Here is a 23105-nt window from a genome sequence, read left to right on the forward strand (position 1 = left end):
TCCAAACGCTGTTGTGTCTAATATGCGTTTATTTGTTTTGTAAATACCCTCTTGGAGGGTTTGTTGTAAACGATAAACCTTTAAAAAAAAAGAAAGACAAAATGATCCATTCTCCGGTGACTCGGATAGTGGGACAGTCCTTTACTCCTGGGATAAGCTCCTCCTCCTTCAGCAGGGTCGGCCTCCAAGCTTGATCCAGGCAAGGGGAGGGACTTGTTCCCTGGGACTCTTCTGGTCTTTGGAAGCCACAAAGAAAGTTAGGCTGCCAACGGTGGACAAACTGGTAACTAGCCTGATTTCCAATTCTGTCCTACCAATGGACGCAGATGGTCTACCAAAGGACCAGTGTGATAAAAGAATTGAGCAAGCTCTAAGACAAGACTTTGAAGCCTCTTCCTGAGCCCTTCGGGCATCCACAGCAGGCTCTTTGTTTGCTAGAGCAGCGTATGACTGGGCCTCAGAGCTAGCATCGGCTGAAAGCAATATACCTAAAGAGTTAAAGGACCAGTTAAAAAAGATTGCTCTAGCCACAGCTTTCATGGCTGATACAACCCTAGATGCCTTGCAGCTATCTGCTAGAGCTATGGCATGTAGCGTAGCAGCAAGGTGGAATAATTGGTTAAGAAATTGGGACGTAGATTCCTCAGCGCAGACAAAGGTAGCAGCCGTCCCTTTAAAGGTACTAACTTATTTGGAGAAGGCCTTGATAAATACCTGATGGAAGACAAAGATAAGAAAAAGGTCTTACCAAGAAAGAAGGATATGAAACCACACAAAAAGTTTCATTCCTTTCGAGGGTCCAAGTCCGGACGTAAGCCCAACTATTCCAGGCCCTTCAAGGGAAAATGGAATACCAAATCATGAGACAAGCCTTCCTTCAGTCAGAAGGGGGACCAAAATTCCAAGAGCACCAAAAAGGGAGCATCAGTGTGACTATTCCAGTGCTCCAGAGCTCTTGGGAATAGGAGGCAGACTTCAACACTTTTCACAACGCTGGCAAAACACTGTTACAGACAAGTGGGTTCTGGATACCGTGACAAACGGTTATGCTCTAAAACTCATGAACCACCTGGGTCGGTTCCTTCAAATTCCACAGAACCGATCAAGGACAAAACATCAGATAGTCCTAGGGGCCATCCAACACCTTCTCGAGATAGGGGCCATAGAACGGGTACCGGAATCCCAGAGAACACAGGGAGTGTACTCAATCTTTTTCGTTGTCCCAAAAAAGGATGGGGATGTCAGAGTGATCCTGGACCTGAAATGGCTAAACAGGTACATCAAAGCCAGGAAGTTCAGGATGGAGATCTTAAGGTCCATTCTATTAGCAATTCAGGCCCAGGATCTCTCAGAAGCCTATTTGCATGTACCAATCAGAGAGATACATCAAAAGTTCCTGAGATTCGCACATGGGAACCAACACTTCCAGTATCGAGCCCTTCCATTCGAGCTAAAGTCCTCCTCGAGAGTGTCCACAAAGATCTTAGTGACAGTTGTAGCCCACCTCAGACTACAGGGAGTGGCCCTCTTCCCATATCTCGACGACATCCTGGTGAAAGCCCCATTACTGCAGAAGTGCCATGAAGCGTCCATGGCCACAGTGCAAACCTTAAAGGACCATGGTTTTGTCATCAACGACAAGAAAAGCAACCTCCAACCTGTGCAGAGTTTGGTACACCTGGGGGTACTGATAGATACACAGAGGGATCAAGTCTTCTTATCACAGGAATGGAGACAAAAGATCAGGCTCCTGATGACAGAGGTGTTGAAACAACCAAGAGTAGAGCTGATGGTGTTGACAAAATTGCTGGGTATGCTAGTGTCCTGTCAGGACATAGTACAAGGTTCCACTCTCAACATCTGCAAAGGTTCCTGCTTCCGTATCAGGAGGCCATAGCACATCGGAGGTTCAAGGTCCTCCAGTTGCCGGAAAACCTGCAGCATCAGTTAAGTTGGTGGATGGATCAATCACGCTTCACACAGGGATCCTCCCTAAGGGACCCACAGAGAGTAGTGATGACTACAGACGCCAGTCTGTGGGGCTGGGGGGCACACTCACAAGGGAGAATGGCACAGGGGACCTGGTCCAAAGAGGAGGCCTTGATGAGCATAAACTTTCTGGAACTCAAAGCCATAAAGTCAGGGCTACTGAAATTCGAGAGTTCTCTAGCAGGATGCCATGTGTTAGTCCAAACGAACATGATGGTGAAGGCATACATAAACAGACAGGGGGGTACCAGACATCACACATTGCACAAAGAAGCTTGCAGTCTATTCAGGTGGGCCGAGATTCACCTCCAGTCACTAACAGCAGTGCAAGCAGGAAAGGACAATGTACTAGCAGACTGGCTAAGCCGGGAACAGGTACACTAGTCAGAATGGATGCTGAACAAGAGAGTCTTCTCACAGGTCTGCAACAGGTTCGAGACAGTAGTGGTGAACCTCTTTGCCATGGAGCAGAACTGCCAAGTGTGACAATTCATCTCCAGAAGGAAAAAACAGTTTGCAATAGGGATGGTCGCGTTCAGTTGCAACTGGCCGAGGAGGCTACTATATGCTTTTCCACCAATGCAGTTGATTCACAAAGTACTACAAAGACTGAGAGAACAAAAGGTGGAGGTGGTACTGATAGCCCCATTTTGGCAAAGGAGAGCCTGGTTCCAGGAACTAAAGTCTCTGTCTATAAAGGAGCCATGGAAACTCCCAATCCAGGAGGATCTTCTGTTGCAAGGGGCGACAAACCATCCTCAGCCAGTTCTTCTCAGCCTCAATGCTTGGAGGTTGAGCGGAAAATGTTAGAAGGCATGGGCTTCTCTAAGGGAGTGATTAGCACTATGTTGTCATCTAGAAAACAATCTACCAACAAGGTGTATAATGTGACCTGGAAAGTATTCTGTACTTGGTGCGGGGACCAGGGCATAGATCCTATGAAAGCACCAGTAAAAGACGTTTTGTCTTTCCTACAGGATGGGATTGACAAGGGCCTTAGCACTAGCACCCTGAAACGACAAGCTTCAGCTATTTCAACAGTGAGGGGGGTTGAGAAAGGGAAATCCTTACTTTTACACCCTCATGTTAAATGTTTTTTGAGGGGGACTGCTCTTTTAAGACCACCACAGGTTCACCGGCTCCCAACATGGAACCTCAATACGGTACTCAAGGTACTAAAGTAGAGCCCCTTTTGAGCCAATGGCATCTTGACCCTTAAAGACTTAACCTTCAAAACCTTGTTTCTCGCAGGAGTGACTTCAGCTAGAAGGGTGTCAGAGTTAAGGGCTTTATCTGTAAATAAAGACCTATGCATTTCCCATAACGATAGGGTGGTTCTCTGGATGGATCCATCCTTTATACCTAAAATTAACTCCACATTCCACAGGGCGGAGGAGATTAATTTACCTTCCTTTTGTCCAAATCCAAGGCATGAAAAAGAGAGGGAATTACACTGTTTAGACGTCCAGCAGCGGCTCAGCTTTTATATAGACAGGACAAAATCCTGGCGAAAGACAGAGGTGCTCTTTGTATCTTTTCAAAAAGCGGCTCTGGGTACACAGGTATCCACTTCAACACTTAGTAGGTGGATACGGGGGTGTATTGCAGAGGCTTACAAGGCCCTGGGTCTAGAGCCACCAGAGGGGATTACAGCACACTCCTTGAGGGGGGTGACCACTTCGGCAGCCTACAGGTCCTTCCCTTCCCTGGAAGTAATTTGCAAAGCAGCCACCTGGAAATATGTTCATTCCTTTACCAGGTACTATAAGGTGAATAAACTGGCCTCGGCGGAGGCCGCTTTTGGCCGTAGGTGTTACAATATGCTCTGTAATTAGGAAGCCAACCACTCCCTCCCCTGGGGCACTCTGCTTTTATACATCCCAGAAGTAAAAGACTGTCCCACTATCTGAGCCACCGGAGAATGGAAGGTTTTCTTCACTTACCATGAATCCTTTCTCGGTGGATCGGGAGTGGGACAGTCCTGCCCGCCCAGTGGGTGCGGCTTTTTCTTGGAGGATACAGTCATTAAAAAAGGGGGGTTAAAGAGACAGAAACGCTATACCCCTTGGGTTCTCTGGCCAGAGAGACTAGGTACACGACACCTAGTAAGGGGGGGGAGGTGTGTTTTCCCCCTGACAGATACATGAGGGATGACACGGTTTGGTGAAGACTGGGAAAGTCCCAGGGAACAAGCCCCTCCCCTTGCCTGGATCAAGCTTGGAAGCCGACCCTGCTGAAGGAGGAGGAGCTTATCCCATAAGTAAAGGACTGTCCCACTCCTGATCCACCAAGAAAGGAAGATTCGCAGTAAGTGAAAAAAACCTTCCATTCACTGCCACAGGAGGTGGTGGTGGCTACAAGCATGGACAGCTTCAAGAAGAATTAGATAAGTATATGGAGCAGAGATCCATCAGTGGCTATTAGCCACAAGGTATAGATAGGAACCCTCAGCCTGGGGCAAGCGATGCACTGTATTCTTGGTGCTTGGGGGGGAGGGCAACAGTGGGAGGGCTTCTAGTGTCCTGGCCCCACTGCTGGACCTCCTGATGGCACCTGGTATTTTCAGTCACTGTGTGACAGAGTCCTGGACTAGATGGGCCATTGGCCTGATCCAACATTGGCTTTTCTTATGTTCTTAACTCATCCCTATCTCAGCACTATGAACCTATGCACTTTAAAAGTGAGGAAGATGAAAAAGTTCCTTTTAAGCCATGCAGAAGAACTGGGTACGCTTGTGTCAAGAACTTTAGTTCACTCAAAATGGAGTTTGCTTTAAAAGTTTGGTTCAGTCTGGCCATTGAACTGCTTCCCGATGCCAAATTACCCAAAGGGAAATTATATGCCATGAGCCCGATGGAGAAAGTGGAATTGCGCAAATTCATCGATAAGAATTTGCCACGCGGTTTTATCTGACCCGCTTCCTCCCCCTTTGCAGCCCCTGTATTGTTCCGGGGAAAAAAAGGTGGGGGTTTGCAGCGTGCACGGATTACCGAGGGCTGAATGTGGTTTCAACTACAAATGCATACCCCCTCCCGCTTATGAAAGATCTTTTGGCCAAGGTTGCAAAAGGGAAAATCTTTTCAAAACTTGACTTACGGGATGCTTACTTTCATGTCCACATAAAAGCCGGAGACGAATAAAAGACTGCTTTCAATACCCCTCTGGGGCAGTTTGAGTACCGGGTTATGCCCTTCGGCCTCCAGGGGGCGCCCATGGTGTTCATGAACCTGATCAATGAAGTCTTACACAAGCACTTATTCAAGGGGGTGATTGTTTACCTTGATGATATCTTGATTTATTCCCTTGATAAGCTCGCTCATGTGAAGCTAGTTCGGGAGGTCCTCCAAATGTTGCACAAGCACCGCTGCAAAACTCTCTACGTGTGAGTTCCACAGATCTGAAATTAACTTCCTCGGTTACCACATTTCGCACAAGGGGCTAGAAATGGATCCGGTCAAGGTGCACAATGTGGTGGGGTGGGAGGAGCCAAAGACTAGAAGGCAATTACAAGGATTCCTCAGTTTTGCCCATTTTTACCGGTCCTTTCTCCCCAACTTCGCTCAGGTGAGTTTACCGCTCACAGATTTGCTGAGGACTAAGGGGAAGGGCCCTGAGAGCACCAGCCTGGAACACGGCTTGTGTGGACAAATGACTGCCAGGAGGCATTTGAGCACCTTAAAGTTCTGTTTACACCCGAAACGGTGTTAGCCCACCCAAACGAACTGGCTGGCCATTTGGGGGTTGTCAAATCCCTTCATCTCCTCCAACGACAATTTTGGTGGCCTGGAATGAGGAAAGATTTATCACTGTTCGTTCAATCATGCCAAACCTGCATTATGTGCAAAGCTCGGCCGGGGAAATCCCTGGGGTTGCTGCAACCTCTACCTACTCTGGGTCGGCCTTGGGAGGTCTTCTCTATGGATTTTATTACGGACTTGCCGCCCAGCAAGGGAAAAACTGTCATTTGGGTGGTTGTGGATTTGTTTCCCAAACAAGCGCATTTTGTGCTGTTTAAAGCCCTTCCTACGGCTCGCATCTTGGCCAAGGTGTTTGTTCAGCATGTCCTCCGCCTGCATACGCTACCCCGGAAGATACTATCTGACTGGGGGTCCCAATTTGTCTCTAAGTTCTGGGGGAAGCTCATGTCCCTCATGGGGGTCGAAAGAGGCCTCAGCAGCACCTATCACCCCGGAACTGACGGCCAAACAGAAAGGGTTAATCAAACCTTGGAACAGTACATCCGATGTTTCACGAACTACCAGCAAGATGATTGGGAGGGTCTCCTTCCTTTGGCTGAGTTTTGTTATAACAATGCTTATCACTCATCAACTGGTGTTTCCCCGTTAATGGCTGTGTATGGTTATGAGGCGCCTCCCATCCTGTTTTTGTTGGAGGGTCCTCTCCCGGCTGGGGAGGTGGGCGAATGGTGTCAACGTTTAAAAGATGCGCGGCCCCTCCTGTGCAAGACTTTGGACTCCGCTAAACTAGCCTATATGTCCAAGGCCGATAAGAAGCGGTCTGCGACATGGGATGTGCAGCCTGGCGATTCTGTATACATTTCCACCAAAAACATCAGGAACCTACAGCTCAAATTTATTGGACCTTTTAAGGTCCTCCGCAAGATCAATGACGTGGCTGTGGAGGTGGACTTGCCTAAGAATTTAAGGCACTTACATGCTGTTTTCCATTTCAGCCTTCTCTGTCGTGATCCTGGGACTAACGCTTGGCGACCGCAAACTGCAAGCCCACCCCCCCATTATCGTTGGATGTGAAAAAAATCATAAAGTTGCTGAGATTTTGGACTCCAAGCTTAGGCGCAATAAGCTGTACTATTTGATTGAATGGGTGGATTTCGGTCCACAACACAGGGAGTGGGTGACAGCGGATCATGTTTTCGCTCCTCACCTTCTGGAGTGTTTCCATCGCCGCTTTCCAGAAAAGCCGGGGGGGGGGCCTTTGGAGGGGCAGGATGTCAGGTAGCCCTGTCATGGTGTTGGAATGTGAGGGGGGATTTTATCTCCCTCCCGTTCTCAGTGCTTCTCTGCCTAATGCTCCCGCTATCTGCACATTGGCCTTGAGGATGCTTTGCTGTAATTCCCCAGGCCTCGGAACTGTAACTGCTTTGGGCGCAAAATTGCTTGCTTGCTGGCAGGGCCCGCGCACGCAAGAAAACTTCATTAGCTTCGCAGGTGGGGGGGCAGTTTGAATATGCTATAAGTTAGTAGCCATCTTATTATAAGGCATTCTTAACACAGGCTGTATACATATACTTTAGTTCTGTGTTACCATAATAAACACTTATCTTCTGAAGAAGCATGGGTGTGTGGATTACCTGCCTAAAGTTCCTGATAGACTGGTACTGTGAAACTGCATATCACATCACCTGCTCTTCTGACATGACCAGAGACCAGTCAGAGACCAATGAAATCATCCTTTCCTTGATTGGCCTTCTTGTATCTGAAAGACATTGCTTGAACCCTGATTGGTGCCTAGGCCTAGCAACCATTTTGGGTTCAGACAATAAATAAGTTACCTTAACTCCTATTCAGGGGGCATGATGGTGTGGTATGTGAAGCTGACATGTAACTCTGTCTTGCTCACCTTTCAGCCATCGTGGAAGCTCTGACTGCTGAAGCCAACCAGCCTGGCTTTTGGGACTCTAGAGACAGAGTACATTTGAACCCATAACTGAATGGGTAACATCTTGCCTTTGAGAACCATATGTGTTCTAGCTATAGTTTGTTAATCTTTAGCTTTCTTATTTTTCCCCACAATACTATTTTTAAGTAAGTTTGCACTCTTGTTAATAAATATACTCTGCACTTAAATAAACATATATTTTATTTACCAGCTTCTGGTTTCTGTCTCCACTGCTGCAATAAGTTATCTGGTGCCTAAGACTGTCGGTTCCTATCTCTGGAACAACCTGTGGGTCTCCTGCTGTGAGCCAACCTCGCAGGGAGGAATTCCTAATTAAGCCCGGTAGGGTTAGGAGTCTGTCCTTTGGCTCTTGACTGGAAGGACATAAAATGACTGGTGGTAGCACTATCTGGTTAAAGGTATACAGGTGCCTTTAACAAACACACACCTTGTAATTGTAGCTAGCCAGGCTCTTTGGCGAAGAGAATCACCAGCCCGGGTTGGGCAGGCAGAGTGGCTCTCTTTGACAGCTTGCAGTCCACACTCCATCTATATTCATGTCATATCCAAACTAGTCCTAATATTCACAGTTTGCTTTCCAAGCATCTTTTCCTTCACTTCTCTACTACTACTTTCAATTCTGAGAGCACCCAAAGCAGAACTAGGACCATTAGACTACAGCCAACACTATTCATGTGCAAGTTATGATAGCAATCCCTATCATATGGGGATGTTTACAACTGTCAGCAACACAAGAAAACACATTAAAAAAACAAACAACAACAACGTGGCAGAATGTCAGCCATTTAGAACGAAGCCTGCTTAGCAGTTTAGTCTAGCAGTAAGCAATCAATTGTCATGAGGGGGAAAAGAGTTGTAATAATGGTAATATTGCTTATCTATTGGTTGCTTTACATTGTGGTTGAGACTGTTTATTTACTTCATTTATACCTTGCCTTTGTCCCTAATGGGGTGTCTCAGTTTATATCATTCTCCTCTCCTCCCAAACTTGTGAGGTAGGTTAGACAGAGTGCATACGACTTGGCCCAAGGTCACCCAGCAAGCTGCCATGGCAGTGTCTCCTAGATCCCAGTCCAACACTCTAACAACTTTATGGGTTTGCAGCCCATGAATCGGTCTGCCAATCTTCTTACACAGATTCCTGTTAATTTTCAAAGAGATTAAAATTACCTTTCTTTCCTCCTGTTCTAACACAGCCTATTTTCCCTCAAAACACCCAAAAGCTCTCCACTTGTCTTACAGTACCAATTCCCACTCATCCCATCCACTTCACTCTCAACTTGCTGTCATTTTCTCAGATAAATACTGACAATCCAGCACAGTCAAAAATATTTCAGCACATTCAGACTGCTTGGGCAATTTACTGAAATGGCTTTGAATTACCGCAAGCCACTGGGTATTTATATAAGCTTCTTAAAATCTCACTTAAACCTTTGGGTCAATTTTGCTCCTTACTGGCTGGTCCTTAATACTTAAAATGCTTTTTTTATAGTTACTAAAGCAAACAGGCCTGAACAAATAGATCTAGCATATACCTCTTTTAGTCTTTTCTGTAAACTGTTTTGGCGTCTGTAATTGTTAAGTTGTTCAGCAAATCTGACAGCAGAAAAAGTAACATTTTCCAAGCCAAAGTTCTCCGGAGGACGAGCATTCCTGGTTGGGTTAGTACGAAGCTCTATCTGGCCTTCTGAAAACATTCTCTTTGGCGTTTTCTTCTGTTTCTGGAAGATGACAGAGTTTTCAGGAGACTGTTCATTGCCTTTATTTTGTAAGATGTAGATGTCATAGTGTCAGTGCATAACTGTCTTTTTTGTACTAATGTAGCTTTTTTTACAACAACCCCCCCTTACCCTTTGGAAGCAAGAACAGAAATTAAATTGCAGCTTTTGTGAAATCTACACAGCAGTGCCAATTTTTGGCATTTTCTCTACATATAGTTATGACTTCTGAGGAAAATACACAAATACATTGCTTACAGAGTTCATTACAAAGATCACCAAAAATATAAACTCTGTGTGTGTGCAAATCTTTCTCAATTTCTGGTGATTGTATTTGAAAGGAAAGTCACAAATTGGGAAGCACACACTAATAACAGATGTATATATTTTTTTAACTTGGGCATCAGAACCCAAGTACATAATGTTTCATAAAAAGCAGCTTTTAGACAGTACGTAATGCTGCAGAAAAAGAATGATAGCCACATATACACACACACCAAGTCTGATCAGTGTGATGCAGTTTTTATTAAATCTTTTTTACTGATACTTACAGAAGGAGTTGATGTTGGGGTTTTCACTGGAAATAGATCAGGTATTGAATTCAGTTCCGCTAATAACTGAGCAAGCTGAAATTAGAAAAGTGACACTAAATTAGGCTATATGTGGTACATGCATTCAATAACTAATTAAGCAGAAAAAAGCAATGCTATTTGATATTATTTATACAACTATTAATATCAGAAGTGAAATTCTGCATTATCATATCTGAGTTGTTTAAGTCACACTGCTGATTATCTTCTTAATGTTTTAGATTGATAATCTTATAAAAAAATTAAAAATTAACTGATATTTTTTAAAATTACAAGAATATGGGTTTATGCACTTGTACAAAAATTAAGGTCATTTTTGAGCTATAATTGTCAAGTACGCAATCCAGTGTGAACTGGCTTTGCCTTCCATGTCAACAAGGAAAGATGGTTCATTCAATGGAAACGAACATGAGATAATAATCTGGGGACCCACAAAGCTCATGGGGGGAGGATATTCCTTCCACCCCCACTGACTCCCCTCATTGCTTTTCAGTGTTCTCCCCACTTCACCACTTTTAAAAAACTTTTGGATTGTTTTGCGCAAACACGGTAGCTGACCCAGATTTGATTAATCCCCCCCCCCATCTGCTCATGACCCCACTGTGCGAATTTTTTTGATCTGGGCTCTAGTACTATTGTTCAATATTATACACAAGATGCAATGCTTCTTAAAGCAAGAAGTGAGGGAGAGTGAAATACGTACAAACATATGGTTATCCTCAATCACCTATAACAGAGCTCACTGTAATTCAAAAAGACAACAATATGTAAAGATTTCCAGAACAAATTTAATACTAGACATGAAGCCCAAACTCAGCCTTGACATTCAGAAATTGCACACAACCAAGAACGTGAAGACAGCAAGAATAAACAGCAAATCTAAGATACCCATACTCAACAGGAGATTTAGAAATTACAATAATGAGAATTCTGTGTACTGGTTAGTATTGCCAAATGGAAATACAAGGTCATGAGGAAAAATGCTCTGACTATATAATGCCACAGTGATAGAATATATAGTTTTACAGTTAGCGTGCAACAGTGCTAAGACTTACCATGGCTTTATTTTCTTTGATGTTCATAGCTCTTTTAAGCAGTGCACTAGAAGTATCTTTGGATGCCTCTTTAGCATCTTCTTCAGACTCTGAGGATGTTTCCTGGCCTAGTTTCTTCCAGGTTTTATTATTTTTTGTTCTTCTGAGAGTGTAGGGGTGTTCACTGTCCTTTAAGCAGAACTTGGAGTCAATCTTGTCAGGTACCCTCTTCTCAGCAGACGTCTTAGTGGGAAACTGCAATGCCACACGAAAGCCAAAGCTCCTTCTCTTAGAGGAAATTCTCCCTTTCTCTTCCTTCTCCTCAGTCGCTGTCACAGATACCGTGTCACTCTCACTGTTCAGATGAGAATCCACCACCTAAAAACAAAAACAACCCATTATGGTTTGATTTCTGTCACTGAAGTTTCTGTTCTTATCTACATACACACCACTGGAATCTAAATTAGCACACTGAATACGAAGTATACAAAAAAAAAAGCCTGGCTTGCAGGAAAATAGTAATGCAACAAACAAGACCCAGACAGTGGACATCCACCATCTGCACAGGAGAGATGAGAATGTCAATCAAAATATCAGCTGAGGTATTTACTTCAGATCAAAGCTGAAAAGGCTAATGAGCCCAATGTCAAACCACCATTCGCTTGACAGCTATTTGTTGGATCCTCAAGCATCGAGAATAAATCCACGTTTTCAAGAAAAGCAAAATTTATTTCAAAGCGTTGAAGACATACTCAAACACGTTCTTTGTTAGAACTGGGGATGCACAGGTAGGGCAAGCATAATAAAGGAAATTCAAACAGACACAGATCCAATGAACAACATTCCCGCTGGCGGGCTAAAGAAACAGTTGCGCGCCCAAACCATGAGAACCAGGCAGAACATCAGACAAAACACAGGTGCCGTTCCCAAGCGATAATCAGTGGCAAGCATTACAGCATCGTCTCCCCCACAAACCCTCCAGTAGTTATCTTAGGCATTCCAGCAAAGAAGCAGAATAACAAGCTGGGTACAGCAGGGGAAGGTCATGTACACAGAGGTCATAAAAACACAATGGCAGCATGCTGACATACTGCCCCCCCAAAAATACATCTTAAAACCCATCTCCAGGCGTCGGCGGGAGAACTCCCGGGCTGGGCGGGAGACCTCCCGGTTTGTCCGGGAACTTTCTGTGGAACTCACGAATCAAGTAAGGGGCCCGAATATCCCCTTCTTCCACCCATTCACGGTGCTGGGGCCCGAAATCCACCCATTCAATAAGGTACCAGAGTTTACCACGTTTCAATTTACAATCCAGGATGTCAGAGATTTCAAAATGTTCATCTCCTTCCAGAATGATCGGTGGAGGAGGAGAAACCAATGGTCTCCAAGGAGACGGACCAGGATCCTTCTTTAACAAACTCATGTGAAACACAGAATGCAAAGCACGTAAATTCTTTGGCAAAACAACATCAACCGCAACATTATTTATGATTTTACACACCTTGAAAGGCCCAATGAACTTCCATCCCAATTTTCTGCTAGGCCTCAACATCTTAATATTCTTGGTAGAAACATAAACAAGGTCTCCAGGTTTCAGATCAATATAAACTCTGTGTGTGTGCAAATCTTTCTCAATTTCTGGTGATTGTATTTGAAAGGAAAGTCACAAATTGGGAAGCACACACTAATAACAGATGTATATATTTTTTTAACTTGGGCATCAGAACCCAAGTACATAATGTTTCATAAAAAGCAGCTTTTAGACAGTACGTAATGCTGCAGAAAAAGAATGATAGCCACATATACACACACACCAAGTCTGATCAGTGTGATGCAGTTTTTATTAAATCTTTTTTACTGATACTTACAGAAGGAGTTGATGTTGGGGTTTTCACTGGAAATAGATCAGGTATTGAATTCAGTTCCGCTAATAACTGAGCAAGCTGAAATTAGAAAAGTGACACTAAATTAGGCTATATGTGGTACATGCATTCAATAACTAATTAAGCAGAAAAAAGCAATGCTATTTGATATTATTTATACAACTATTAATATCAGAAGTGAAATTCTGCATTATCATATCTGAGTTGTTTAAGTCACACTGCTGATTATCTTCTTAATGTTTTAGATTGATAATCTTATAAAAAAATTAAAAATTAACTGATATTTTTTAAAATTACAAGAATATGGGTTTATGCACTTGTACAAAAATTAAGGTCATTTTTGAGCTATAATTGTCAAGTAAGCAATCCAGTGTGAACTGGCTTTGCCTTCCATGTCAACAAGGAAAGATGGTTCATTCAATGGAAACGAACATGAGATAATAATCTGGGGACCCACAAAGCTCATGGGGGGAGGATATTCCTTCCACCCCCACTGACTCCCCTCATTGCTTTTCAGTGTTCTCCCCACTTCACCACTTTTAAAAAACTTTTGGATTGTTTTGCGCAAACACGGTAGCTGACCCAGATTTGATTAATCCCCCCCCCCATCTGCTCATGACCCCACTGTGCGAATTTTTTTGATCTGGGCTCTAGTACTATTGTTCAATATTATACACAAGATGCAATGCTTCTTAAAGCAAGAAGTGAGGGAGAGTGAAATACGTACAAACATATGGTTATCCTCAATCACCTATAACAGAGCTCACTGTAATTCAAAAAGACAACAATATGTAAAGATTTCCAGAACAAATTTAATACTAGACATGAAGCCCAAACTCAGCCTTGACATTCAGAAATTGCACACAACCAAGAACGTGAAGACAGCAAGAATAAACAGCAAATCTAAGATACCCATACTCAACAGGAGATTTAGAAATTACAATAATGAGAATTCTGTGTACTGGTTAGTATTGCCAAATGGAAATACAAGGTCATGAGGAAAAATGCTCTGACTATATAATGCCACAGTGATAGAATATATAGTTTTACAGTTAGCGTGCAACAGTGCTAAGACTTACCATGGCTTTATTTTCTTTGATGTTCATAGCTCTTTTAAGCAGTGCACTAGAAGTATCTTTGGATGCCTCTTTAGCATCTTCTTCAGACTCTGAGGATGTTTCCTGGCCTAGTTTCTTCCAGGTTTTATTATTTTTTGTTCTTCTGAGAGTGTAGGGGTGTTCACTGTCCTTTAAGCAGAACTTGGAGTCAATCTTGTCAGGTACCCTCTTCTCAGCAGACGTCTTAGTGGGAAACTGCAATGCCACACGAAAGCCAAAGCTCCTTCTCTTAGAGGAAACTCTCCCTTTCTCTTCCTTCTCCTCAGTCGCTGTCACAGATACCGTGTCACTCTCACTGTTCAGATGAGAATCCACCACCTAAAAACAAAAACAACCCATTATGGTTTGATTTCTGTCACTGAAGTTTCTGTTCTTATCTACATACACACCACTGGAATCTAAATTAGCACACTGAATACGAAGTATACAAAAAAAAAAAGCCTGGCTTGCAGGAAAATAGTAATGCAACAAACAAGACCCAGACAGTGGACATCCACCATCTGCACAGGAGAGATGAGAATGTCAATCAAAATATCAGCTGAGGTATTTACTTCGGATCAAAGCTGAAAAGGCTAATGAGCCCAATGTCAAACCACCATTCGCTTGACAGCTATTTTTTTCTTCCTAAAACGCTTCCAGAGATAATGTGTCACAGAAATGAGAGTGGTGTGTTTAAGCCAGAATTAAGGCCGCAATACTTACCACACTTGCTAGGAAGTAATCCTGAGTTCACAATGGGATTTAAACCCTAATGCCCCCTTCTGTTAACTATTTTTTTCTTCCTAAAACGCTTCCAGAGATAATGTGTCACAGAAATGAGAGTGGTGTGTTTAAGCCAGAATTAAGGCCGCAATACTTACCACACTTGCTAGGAAGTAATCCTGAGTTCACAATGGGATTTAAACCCTAATGCCCCCTTCTGTTAACTTCTGTAGAGTAGGGTGCACTCATTGTCATGCCCATCAGGGCTCTTTTTGAAGCAGGAACTCCTTTGCATATTAGGCAACACACCCCTAATGTAGGCAATCCTCCAAGAGCTTACAGTAGCCCCTGTAAGAAGAGCTCTGTAAGCTCTTGGAGGATTGGGTACATTAGGGGTGTGTCGCCTAATATGCAAAGGAGTTCCTGCTACAAAAAGAGCCCTGCGTTTTGCTTCTCCTCCCCGCCCAGAAAGTAGGCAATGCTAATACAGTGGGAAAGGTACCGTGAAGGCTCTGGCTCTTCTTGTGTTGCCTGAGGTTTCTGACATCACAGAAGTTGCCATGCTACAAAGATCAACATAACAAACAGCTCTGAGTATTCACAGCATGCCACGACTGCCCCCAATGCTGCCCTTGGTCATATGACAAGATGTTCCATAGAACAAGAGATTTATTTATTTATTTATATTTCGATTTCTATACCGCTCATGACCCCTAATGGGTCTCAGAGCGGTTTACAGAAGGAAAGAAAAGGAGTTTAATGAAGATGGATGCTTTGGAAATACTGTCCATACCTTCTTCCCATTTACTTCCGGTTCATTTGAAGAGAAACCTTCAAACACTTCATTTTCTGAATCTGTGTCTTCGGTGAAAATGCTTCTCAGCTCCTCAGTCAGGTACTTGGATCGCAAATGAATATCCTGAAAAATCAACACACAGCACTGGTCCCAATAGAAAAGGGAAAGAAAATCCACACCCACAAGATCCCATTAACAAAATAAAAGCAAACTAATATAACAAGTTAATGTCCAGATGATGGTGCACTGGGAAAGTGTGAAACCCAGCTATGATCAAACAAACACAATTACAGGCGAGCCACTCCCTATCTTCTCTAATTTTCAAAAAAGAAATGTTGTCTCCCATTCCACTTACTTTTATCAATTCTACTCAAAGTGTTTACACGGCCCAAATTTGTCTCACAGAAAACAAAGCAGGGAGGGGGGAGCTAAACCCCACAGCAGCTTGCTCTTGATTGATCAGCATAAAGTTGTAATTTTTCTTCTTCGTGTTGTCTTTAACATTTTTATTGTGTGAGCCATATTAAAAGTTGCAGTAAACTAACTAAAACTAGGTTGTGAGGTATGTAAAAGAAATAAAATACTTCAACGTACCTGTCAATCTTTCTACCTTAAAAGAAAAGGGCAAGAGTAGGGCAAGAGGAAACGTGGGCATACCCACAAAACATCTGCCTTTGGAGAGTCACATGGTGCATCTGAGAGCATTTCACTCATTTTCTTCTGTTTTTTCCTCCTCCCATGTAAGACTCAATGACCTTTCATACAGCTGCACGTCACTTAACTATCTTTATTCCCCCCTTTTCATTGCCCTCGTTTCCCTGCAATTTAATTATATACTTCTTTACACTGAGATAATGTAGGTAAAAATCAGATACAATAGATGAGTGGAAAAAACTTTCAGGGGAACAGAAGGGAAAAATCATTCTATATGCTGTTCCTTTAAACTTGAAAAACATGTCCTATGAATTATTAAGGATAATTGGAGTGTGTTCTCTTAGTAAAATTACTTTGTACTTTTGTTGATAGCTGCAGCACAGCTGCTTATGTGTGGAAAGCACACATACACAAATAGGAAGTTAACTTTAATGAGAAACTGTATTTCTGGGTAGGGCAGGCAAACTACCATGCTTCACAACTCCATTGCAACTGCCCTGACCTGGATAGCCCAGGCAAGCCTGATCTCATCAGACCTCAGAAGCTAAGCAGGGTCGACTCTGGCAAGTACTTGGATGGGAGACTTCCTTGAAAAACAAGAGGCAGGAGATGGGGGCAGGCTTTATTCAGCCACCTCTCTGAATATCCTCCATCAGTCACCAGAGGTTGCCATAACGTCCAGGTGCGCGTGGGCACGTACACACACACACAAGCACATTTTTTAAAAACAAAAACAAAAAAAACTGCATTACAACTTTGCTTCAGAGGCCAGGGAAAGCGGTTAGTCCAACAGGTCTTATTTGAGAAAGAAGAGCAAACAAGCTAGTCCAAATTGATGCAGGAGGTTTTCTAGTAGGAGAATTTGGAAGTATTCTGTTATTAGTCTGGGAAGGTTTTTTCTTGTCATCATTGGGCTTTGTACGCTGCTGCTAGTTGAATAAAACAGTTGTCCCAACGGAGTAAAAGCAGGCCAAGGAGCAGCAGGTATCCAAACGGGCATTACCTTGAGAAGGAGCAGGATAAGTACTGGAGAAGGGAAAGTGGGCACTTAATGGCTATCCCAGGCATCCCTCCAGTCAATAGTGCCAGGGGATTAGTAACAACTGTTCTTCACCTCTGAGGGTGCTGTTGTTCTATATTTCATAAACAGCAAAACAAATCCAAAACATAAAATAATAGAACCATTAAAGAATCCAAGATATTATCCTGGCATTGAAGGATCTGGTTGACTTGTTCCACTGAGACCAGCTAATCTTACTCTTTTTGACTATGTCCAAAGTGGGTATTCAGCTAAGTGCCAATGGAGAGCTGAAGAGTAGAGATGGAGCAGATATTATGTCACAGGGATGTTGGCCTCAAGAAGATTCAAACTATGAAGCATAATGATGCTGGGCCAGTCACACCCAACCTGCTTCAAAAGATTCATGAGGATAAAATGAGAGATGAGAGAAACAAGTGTGCCATTTTGAGCACTCTCAAGGATGGGCAGGACAAAAATGAGATAGGGTTGGAACAGTATCACCTAGATTTTCAGTAGCTTGTTTTATTCATCTGTCAGACCATTTGTATGGAGGTTCTGTACCTGGGTGCTGGACAGTAGAGTCAGACTACAAATCATCTCGCTGCCTAGGTGCCTAACCAAGTTTTTACATCTGATCTGGAACCTGATGATACTCTTGCAGTTTCTGGATCTTGGGAAATGTCAGCATCCAAGCTTTTCCTGTTGGAGCAGCTCTGTGATTATTGGGCAGTATGACAGCTATAAAGAAATTCCAGTAGATCTTTGTTCTATTTGGAATGGGATAGGGCTGTCTGTGTTTGAAGAGGCTCAAGAGCATAGACCACAGTTAATTTCAGAGGAATGGAACTTTCCATGGTAAAACATTTTATACTTCTCTATATCTGCACAATGTTGTCCAGTGCAGCTTTTTGAGGTGGTCAATTGCCTTTTATCAAGTACGCCTGATGAGTACATTTGCTCAGATGCTGGCTGTAACACATCTGCTAAACATTTTACAGATAGTACTGCTTAGATGGGCTTCAATAAGGACTCTGTCCACTGTCTTCCTTTCAGGAAAGGCTTAATTGTTCCAAAGATGAATGCTTCTGTGCTTTGCGGTTTTTTTCTTTTATTATTGTGTTTTATTTTAACCTGTTGTGCTGTATGTGATATTGGGGAACCTTTTGAAAGGATGAGGGTGCAAAGAGGTGGGGTGGAAAGTTTTCCGAATAGCTATATGTTTCCTACAGAAAATATTCCATTTTTTAAAATTTGTCATTTCATAAAATTAGCAAATAACAAATGGGTACCACTGCCAATACAATATTTGGCAAGCTAGACAGTTTCAAAGTTGTAATTATCATTTTTCAAGTGATTATCCCTACAAACTGTGTGAAAGAGAACATGTACATTTTATTGATTTGTACATGGCAAGGGGAGAATAAGACAAAATAATCCAAATGAAGAATCAAGTTATCAAAATACATGTTACATTTAACATATGTTGTGACAAAAGTTCCTGATCCGAATTGTAGTCAAATGCTAGAGCAAGGACTAAGCTTTAAAAACCCTTTAAAATGCCTTTGTTGCCCCACACAACTCCAAATGCTGAAAGGGGTAAAAGAGGGGCTTTCGGCTTCCCTCCCCCACTGTTTTTGCCAGTGGAAATGGCTGTGGAGGGTTGCTGGTGCTTGCCCTTTCCTGTGTCTCCATGTGTCCATTCCGAGAATACATGGAGCCAGAAGAATGAACAAACAGCCCTTCCTGTGACTTTCCACCGGCAAAAACAGCAGGGGTGAGGGAAATCTGAAGCCCCTCCTCTGCCCTCATAAGGACATAAGAACATAAGAGAAGCCACATAAAGCCTGACAAACAGTTGAGAGGCGGGAGCAATCTTCTCATGCCTCTTGCTTTTTTGGATCTACTGGAATTCTCAAATATATCCGGGACTTTCTCAGGATTTTTCCCCCCTGAGAAAACCTGGATACATTTGGGATGCTGAAACGTTCCCAAAAAACCCACCAATAAGGTATTTTTCAGGTATATTTTCGGCTCGGGTAGACTAGCTACACAGATCTAAAGAAAAGAACTGGAAAATACATATCACTACGCTAAATTGAACAGTACAGCAGTTTTACTTCCACATCCCTCCCTGCATGTCCATGGAGCAAATGCAAATCCTGAACCCCCACCTGCTCCATGCAGAGAATCCAATTCTTAACATTTGAACAACAGAAACTTAATGTTTTTCACCTTTTAACCCTTCTTGCCCTAGCTGGCTGGAAGTCTCTTATCCAATCCAGATTTAGGAAACTCACTCCCATGTTGATGGTGAATACCTATGGTTCAGGTCATCCAAGGGTGCACTTTCCATACTTCTCAGTACCCTGGTAATGTTTTACAACAGCTATCCATCTTGCCCTTCCTGGCAGTTAGAGCAAATAGTTATCTCTCTGTGGAAACCATCTCTACTCTTTGGTGACCTCTTGGAGCATTTTATGGACCTTCTCCCTGGGAAAGCAAGCAGCAGTCAGGATCCCAGGAAACCCTTGGTGAGCTTCAAAGTACATTGCATCTCTGGATCATGACAGGTACTAAGCTTTACAAACCTTTTTTAATGCCTTCATCACCCTGCACAGTTCCAAACACTGTGAGGGCTATGCCGGGGATTATTAGGAAGGGAGTTGAAAACAAATCATCCAGTATCATAATGCCCCTGTATAAATCGATCGTGCAACCTCATTTGGAGTACTGTGTACAGTTCTGGTCACCACATCTCAAAAAGGATATTATAGCATTGGAAAAAGTGCAGAAAAGGGCAACTAGAATGATAAAAGGGTTGGAACACTTTCCCTATGAAGAAAGGTTAAAACGCTTGGGACTCTTTAGCTTGGAGAAACGAATATATTTGAGAATTCCAGTAGATCCAAAAAAGCAAGAGGCATGAGAAGATTGCTCCCGCCTCTCAGCTGTTTGTCAGGCTTCTGCAGTCCCTTTAGACTTTAAAGAGACCACAGAAGACAGCCCCTGCCAACTCAGCTTGGAGCTGGCTGGCTCTGGGGCAGGTCGAACTGGTTTTTGGAGACCAGGTCTACCAATATAGTGGAAAGCGTCATCTATAGGGGTACGAATATAGTGGAATGGGGTAGGTAGACCTCTAGAGGCCAGGTCTACCAATATAGTGGAAAGGGAAGGGCAGACCTGTTCTCTACAGGTCTGGTCTACCCCCATAGATGACAACATTTTCTGTAATGAAATGTGACTTGATTCTGTTTCCTCTTATAATGTTTGACTTATTCTTAAAATATAGTTTATAGTTTAAAAGAATTCATCCTGAGATTTTTACAACGTTATGGAAATAATCTAAAAAACTAATTTATGTGATAGTCAAATGTAGACTCACTCACAACTTTAATGCTACTAGAATTTTTGCTCACAACACTGTGGAGCTTAGAGGGAACAATTACTTGGGATCTGAGATTTTTTGGGAAACTCAAAAAAAATTTCAGTTCAATATACCCAAACTGGGGAAAAAACAGGAAAAAACTGCACACTTCTAGTAGCTAGTATGCATGATAGTTGTTTTCCATTGTTTTCTGCTCTAGTTTAATAACCTATAGTTAATAAAGTTTTCTTGTTTAAGACAACCACTGTGTTTCAAACTCCTCCCTGTGTGCCTGGCCCCTTGTTCAAGCTCACGTGCACAGAGGAAGGGCTGAAGTAACTTAAAAACTCTGCCCTTTGTACGTGCTCAGAGGTAGGTGTTACTAGTGGTTCCCCAAGTACTGGTAATGTGGGAGGTTGGATTTAACTTGTGGTGGTGGCACCAAAGAAAAACAACTTTACATACACACAAACACATTTACACACATGTAACACATAGACACAGACCCATGACAGTCCCCACTTTAATATTTGACAAGTCAGGTCAGGCACCAGTGTCACAAGTGTCAAACATAAAGTGTATTTTGGCTCTAAATCCAATCCTTAACACAAAAAAGGAAAACACCCTTTGTTCAGAAAGAATACTTTGCTTTTCTAGAGGATTTTACCTAATTTGGTGTCAGCCCTAAGTAAATGTAGTACTTCAAGTTCATTGAGGGTTTTGGTTGTTGGATTAAGAACTACGTATAAATTTGTTACAAGGGTTTCGTACCATTTTTCTCGACTTCAGTGAATCATAACTTTCAAAGCAATCCACCAGTGACAGCGTTTCCATGGGAACATCAGGTTCAAAACCAAGAAATTCTTCATCATCACTTGGGGTATTAAAGATTTCATCCAATTCAAGCATCTGTTTTCAATTCATAAAGAGAAATAGAAGATAGAGTCAATCGTAGCAATAACCATTTAGCAAAATCTCTCTCAGGAATAATGGCATATTATTAATCCATCACTCATTTCCATTACATATATATAGAATACACATAAAGTATGAGTAAATAAGCCAAAGTATACAGCATGCTAAGCAGGTTAATTTAGGTTTCAAACCTTCTCATGCTTGTTCAGGAATCATATCCATTAATTTCAGTATGATTTCAGCATTCTTAACACTTGCCACCAATATAAACTATTTTGATTTTTTCCAGTGGGACAGCTCAGGACATTGAAGAAAACTTGAGAACTCTAGATTTTCAATGAATCAATCATTTATTTATTTATCTACTAGCCTGATACCCGTGCTTCGCTATGGTATTTAAATTCCATAAATCCAGTTATAATACTGATGATGTGAAATTTGAAATGTGACATTTGTTGTAGGAATTCTAATGGAGAAGATTGTAGTGTAAGAAATGAAGTGAGACATATGTACTTTTTTCCCCTCTACTGAAGGACCTCTCTCTAGACCACATGGGTGGTTCTGCCCTCAGGTGCTAGGATCACCAGGCTGCTTGATGAGCTCACTCTGGAGCAGGCCACATAGCACTGTCCATTTAAGAAGCAGTCATCTGTTAAGTCAACTCCTGCTACCTTCCATGAAAGTGATGGCCTCTCTACTTGTGTTCCTGGATTGTTTTGCTCATATGGAGACTGTGTTGTTCTGAGCACCGCAGGATGATTGGTACCTGGCCTGTGCAGCTCAGTGCACTGCAAGAGTACTGTGTGCAAATGTCTTTGCCGCATTCCTAAGTTGCCTCCTCCTTGTAGCGTTGGTGTATATGGTTCAATGTTTGCCAAGAGCTTTCTTGGGGGCAGTAAGAGGTGAGAGGTGTGAGGGGGAGTTGATGTGAGGGAGTAGTGATGTGGTGGACGTTTCTTCAAGTTCATGAGGGAGGCACGCATCGAAATGGCTCCTAGAAATGTCCTTTACTATCTCCCCATAAACATTCATACCCTGGCCCTGCTCCTACACCTGACAGACATCGGCCTGTCTGGTGTTGGGGGGGATTGTATTTAAAGGTATCAAGGAAGCTGGGCCAGCAGCAGTGCTAAGGCAATCCTACTGAGCAAACCTCCCCAGCGGCTGTAAGCATCCCACCTCCTCTCCTACACCTGACAGGCAGCTGCCTGTCCCGTGTAGGACGAGGAGGGGGGGGAGTATTAGAAGCCACTGTGGAGGCAGGGCTGGCAGGATCACTAAGGCATTACTGCTGGGGCAGGCTCCCTCGTGGCTTTAAGCACCCTGCAACCACTTCTCCGCCTGACAGACAACCGCCTGTTAGGTGTAGGAAGTGGGGGAGTGTGTTGGAAGCCACCAGAGAGGCTGGGCCAATAGCATCACTAAGGTGATCTTGCAGGGGCGGCGTCCCTGATGGATTAAAGTACCCTGGTCCTGCTCATACACTTGACAGACACTAGCCTGTCTGGTGTTTAGGGGGGATTGTATTTAAAGGCATCAGAGAGGCTGGGCCAGCAGCAGTGCTAAGGCAATCCTACTGAGCAAACCTCCCCGGCGGCTGTAAGCATCCCACCTCCTCTCCTACACCTGACAGGCAGCTGCTTGTCCAGTGTAGGAGGGG

General features: G+C 43.1%; 1 protein-coding gene across 1 annotated transcript in view; it reads right to left on the minus strand.

Moving 5' to 3' along the window:
• CDCA7L (cell division cycle associated 7-like) overlaps positions 1-23105 on the minus strand; it is a 62975-nt gene that overhangs the window by 15263 nt on the left and 24607 nt on the right. Inside the window, exons 2-6 of the mRNA XM_015417996.1 lie at positions 21302-21439; positions 15489-15614; positions 13955-14311; positions 12861-12935; positions 9186-9371 (exon numbers count right to left, since the gene is read on the minus strand). Of these exons, the coding sequence (XP_015273482.1) occupies positions 9186-9371; positions 12861-12935; positions 13955-14311; positions 15489-15614; positions 21302-21439 (882 nt within the window). The remainder of the gene's footprint in view (positions 1-9185; positions 9372-12860; positions 12936-13954; positions 14312-15488; positions 15615-21301; positions 21440-23105) is intronic.

Source organism: Gekko japonicus, unplaced genomic scaffold, assembly GCF_001447785.1.
Source record: "Gekko japonicus isolate JY-2015 unplaced genomic scaffold, Gekko_japonicus_V1.1 scaffold1165, whole genome shotgun sequence".
Taxonomy (NCBI): Eukaryota; Metazoa; Chordata; class Lepidosauria; order Squamata; family Gekkonidae; genus Gekko; species Gekko japonicus.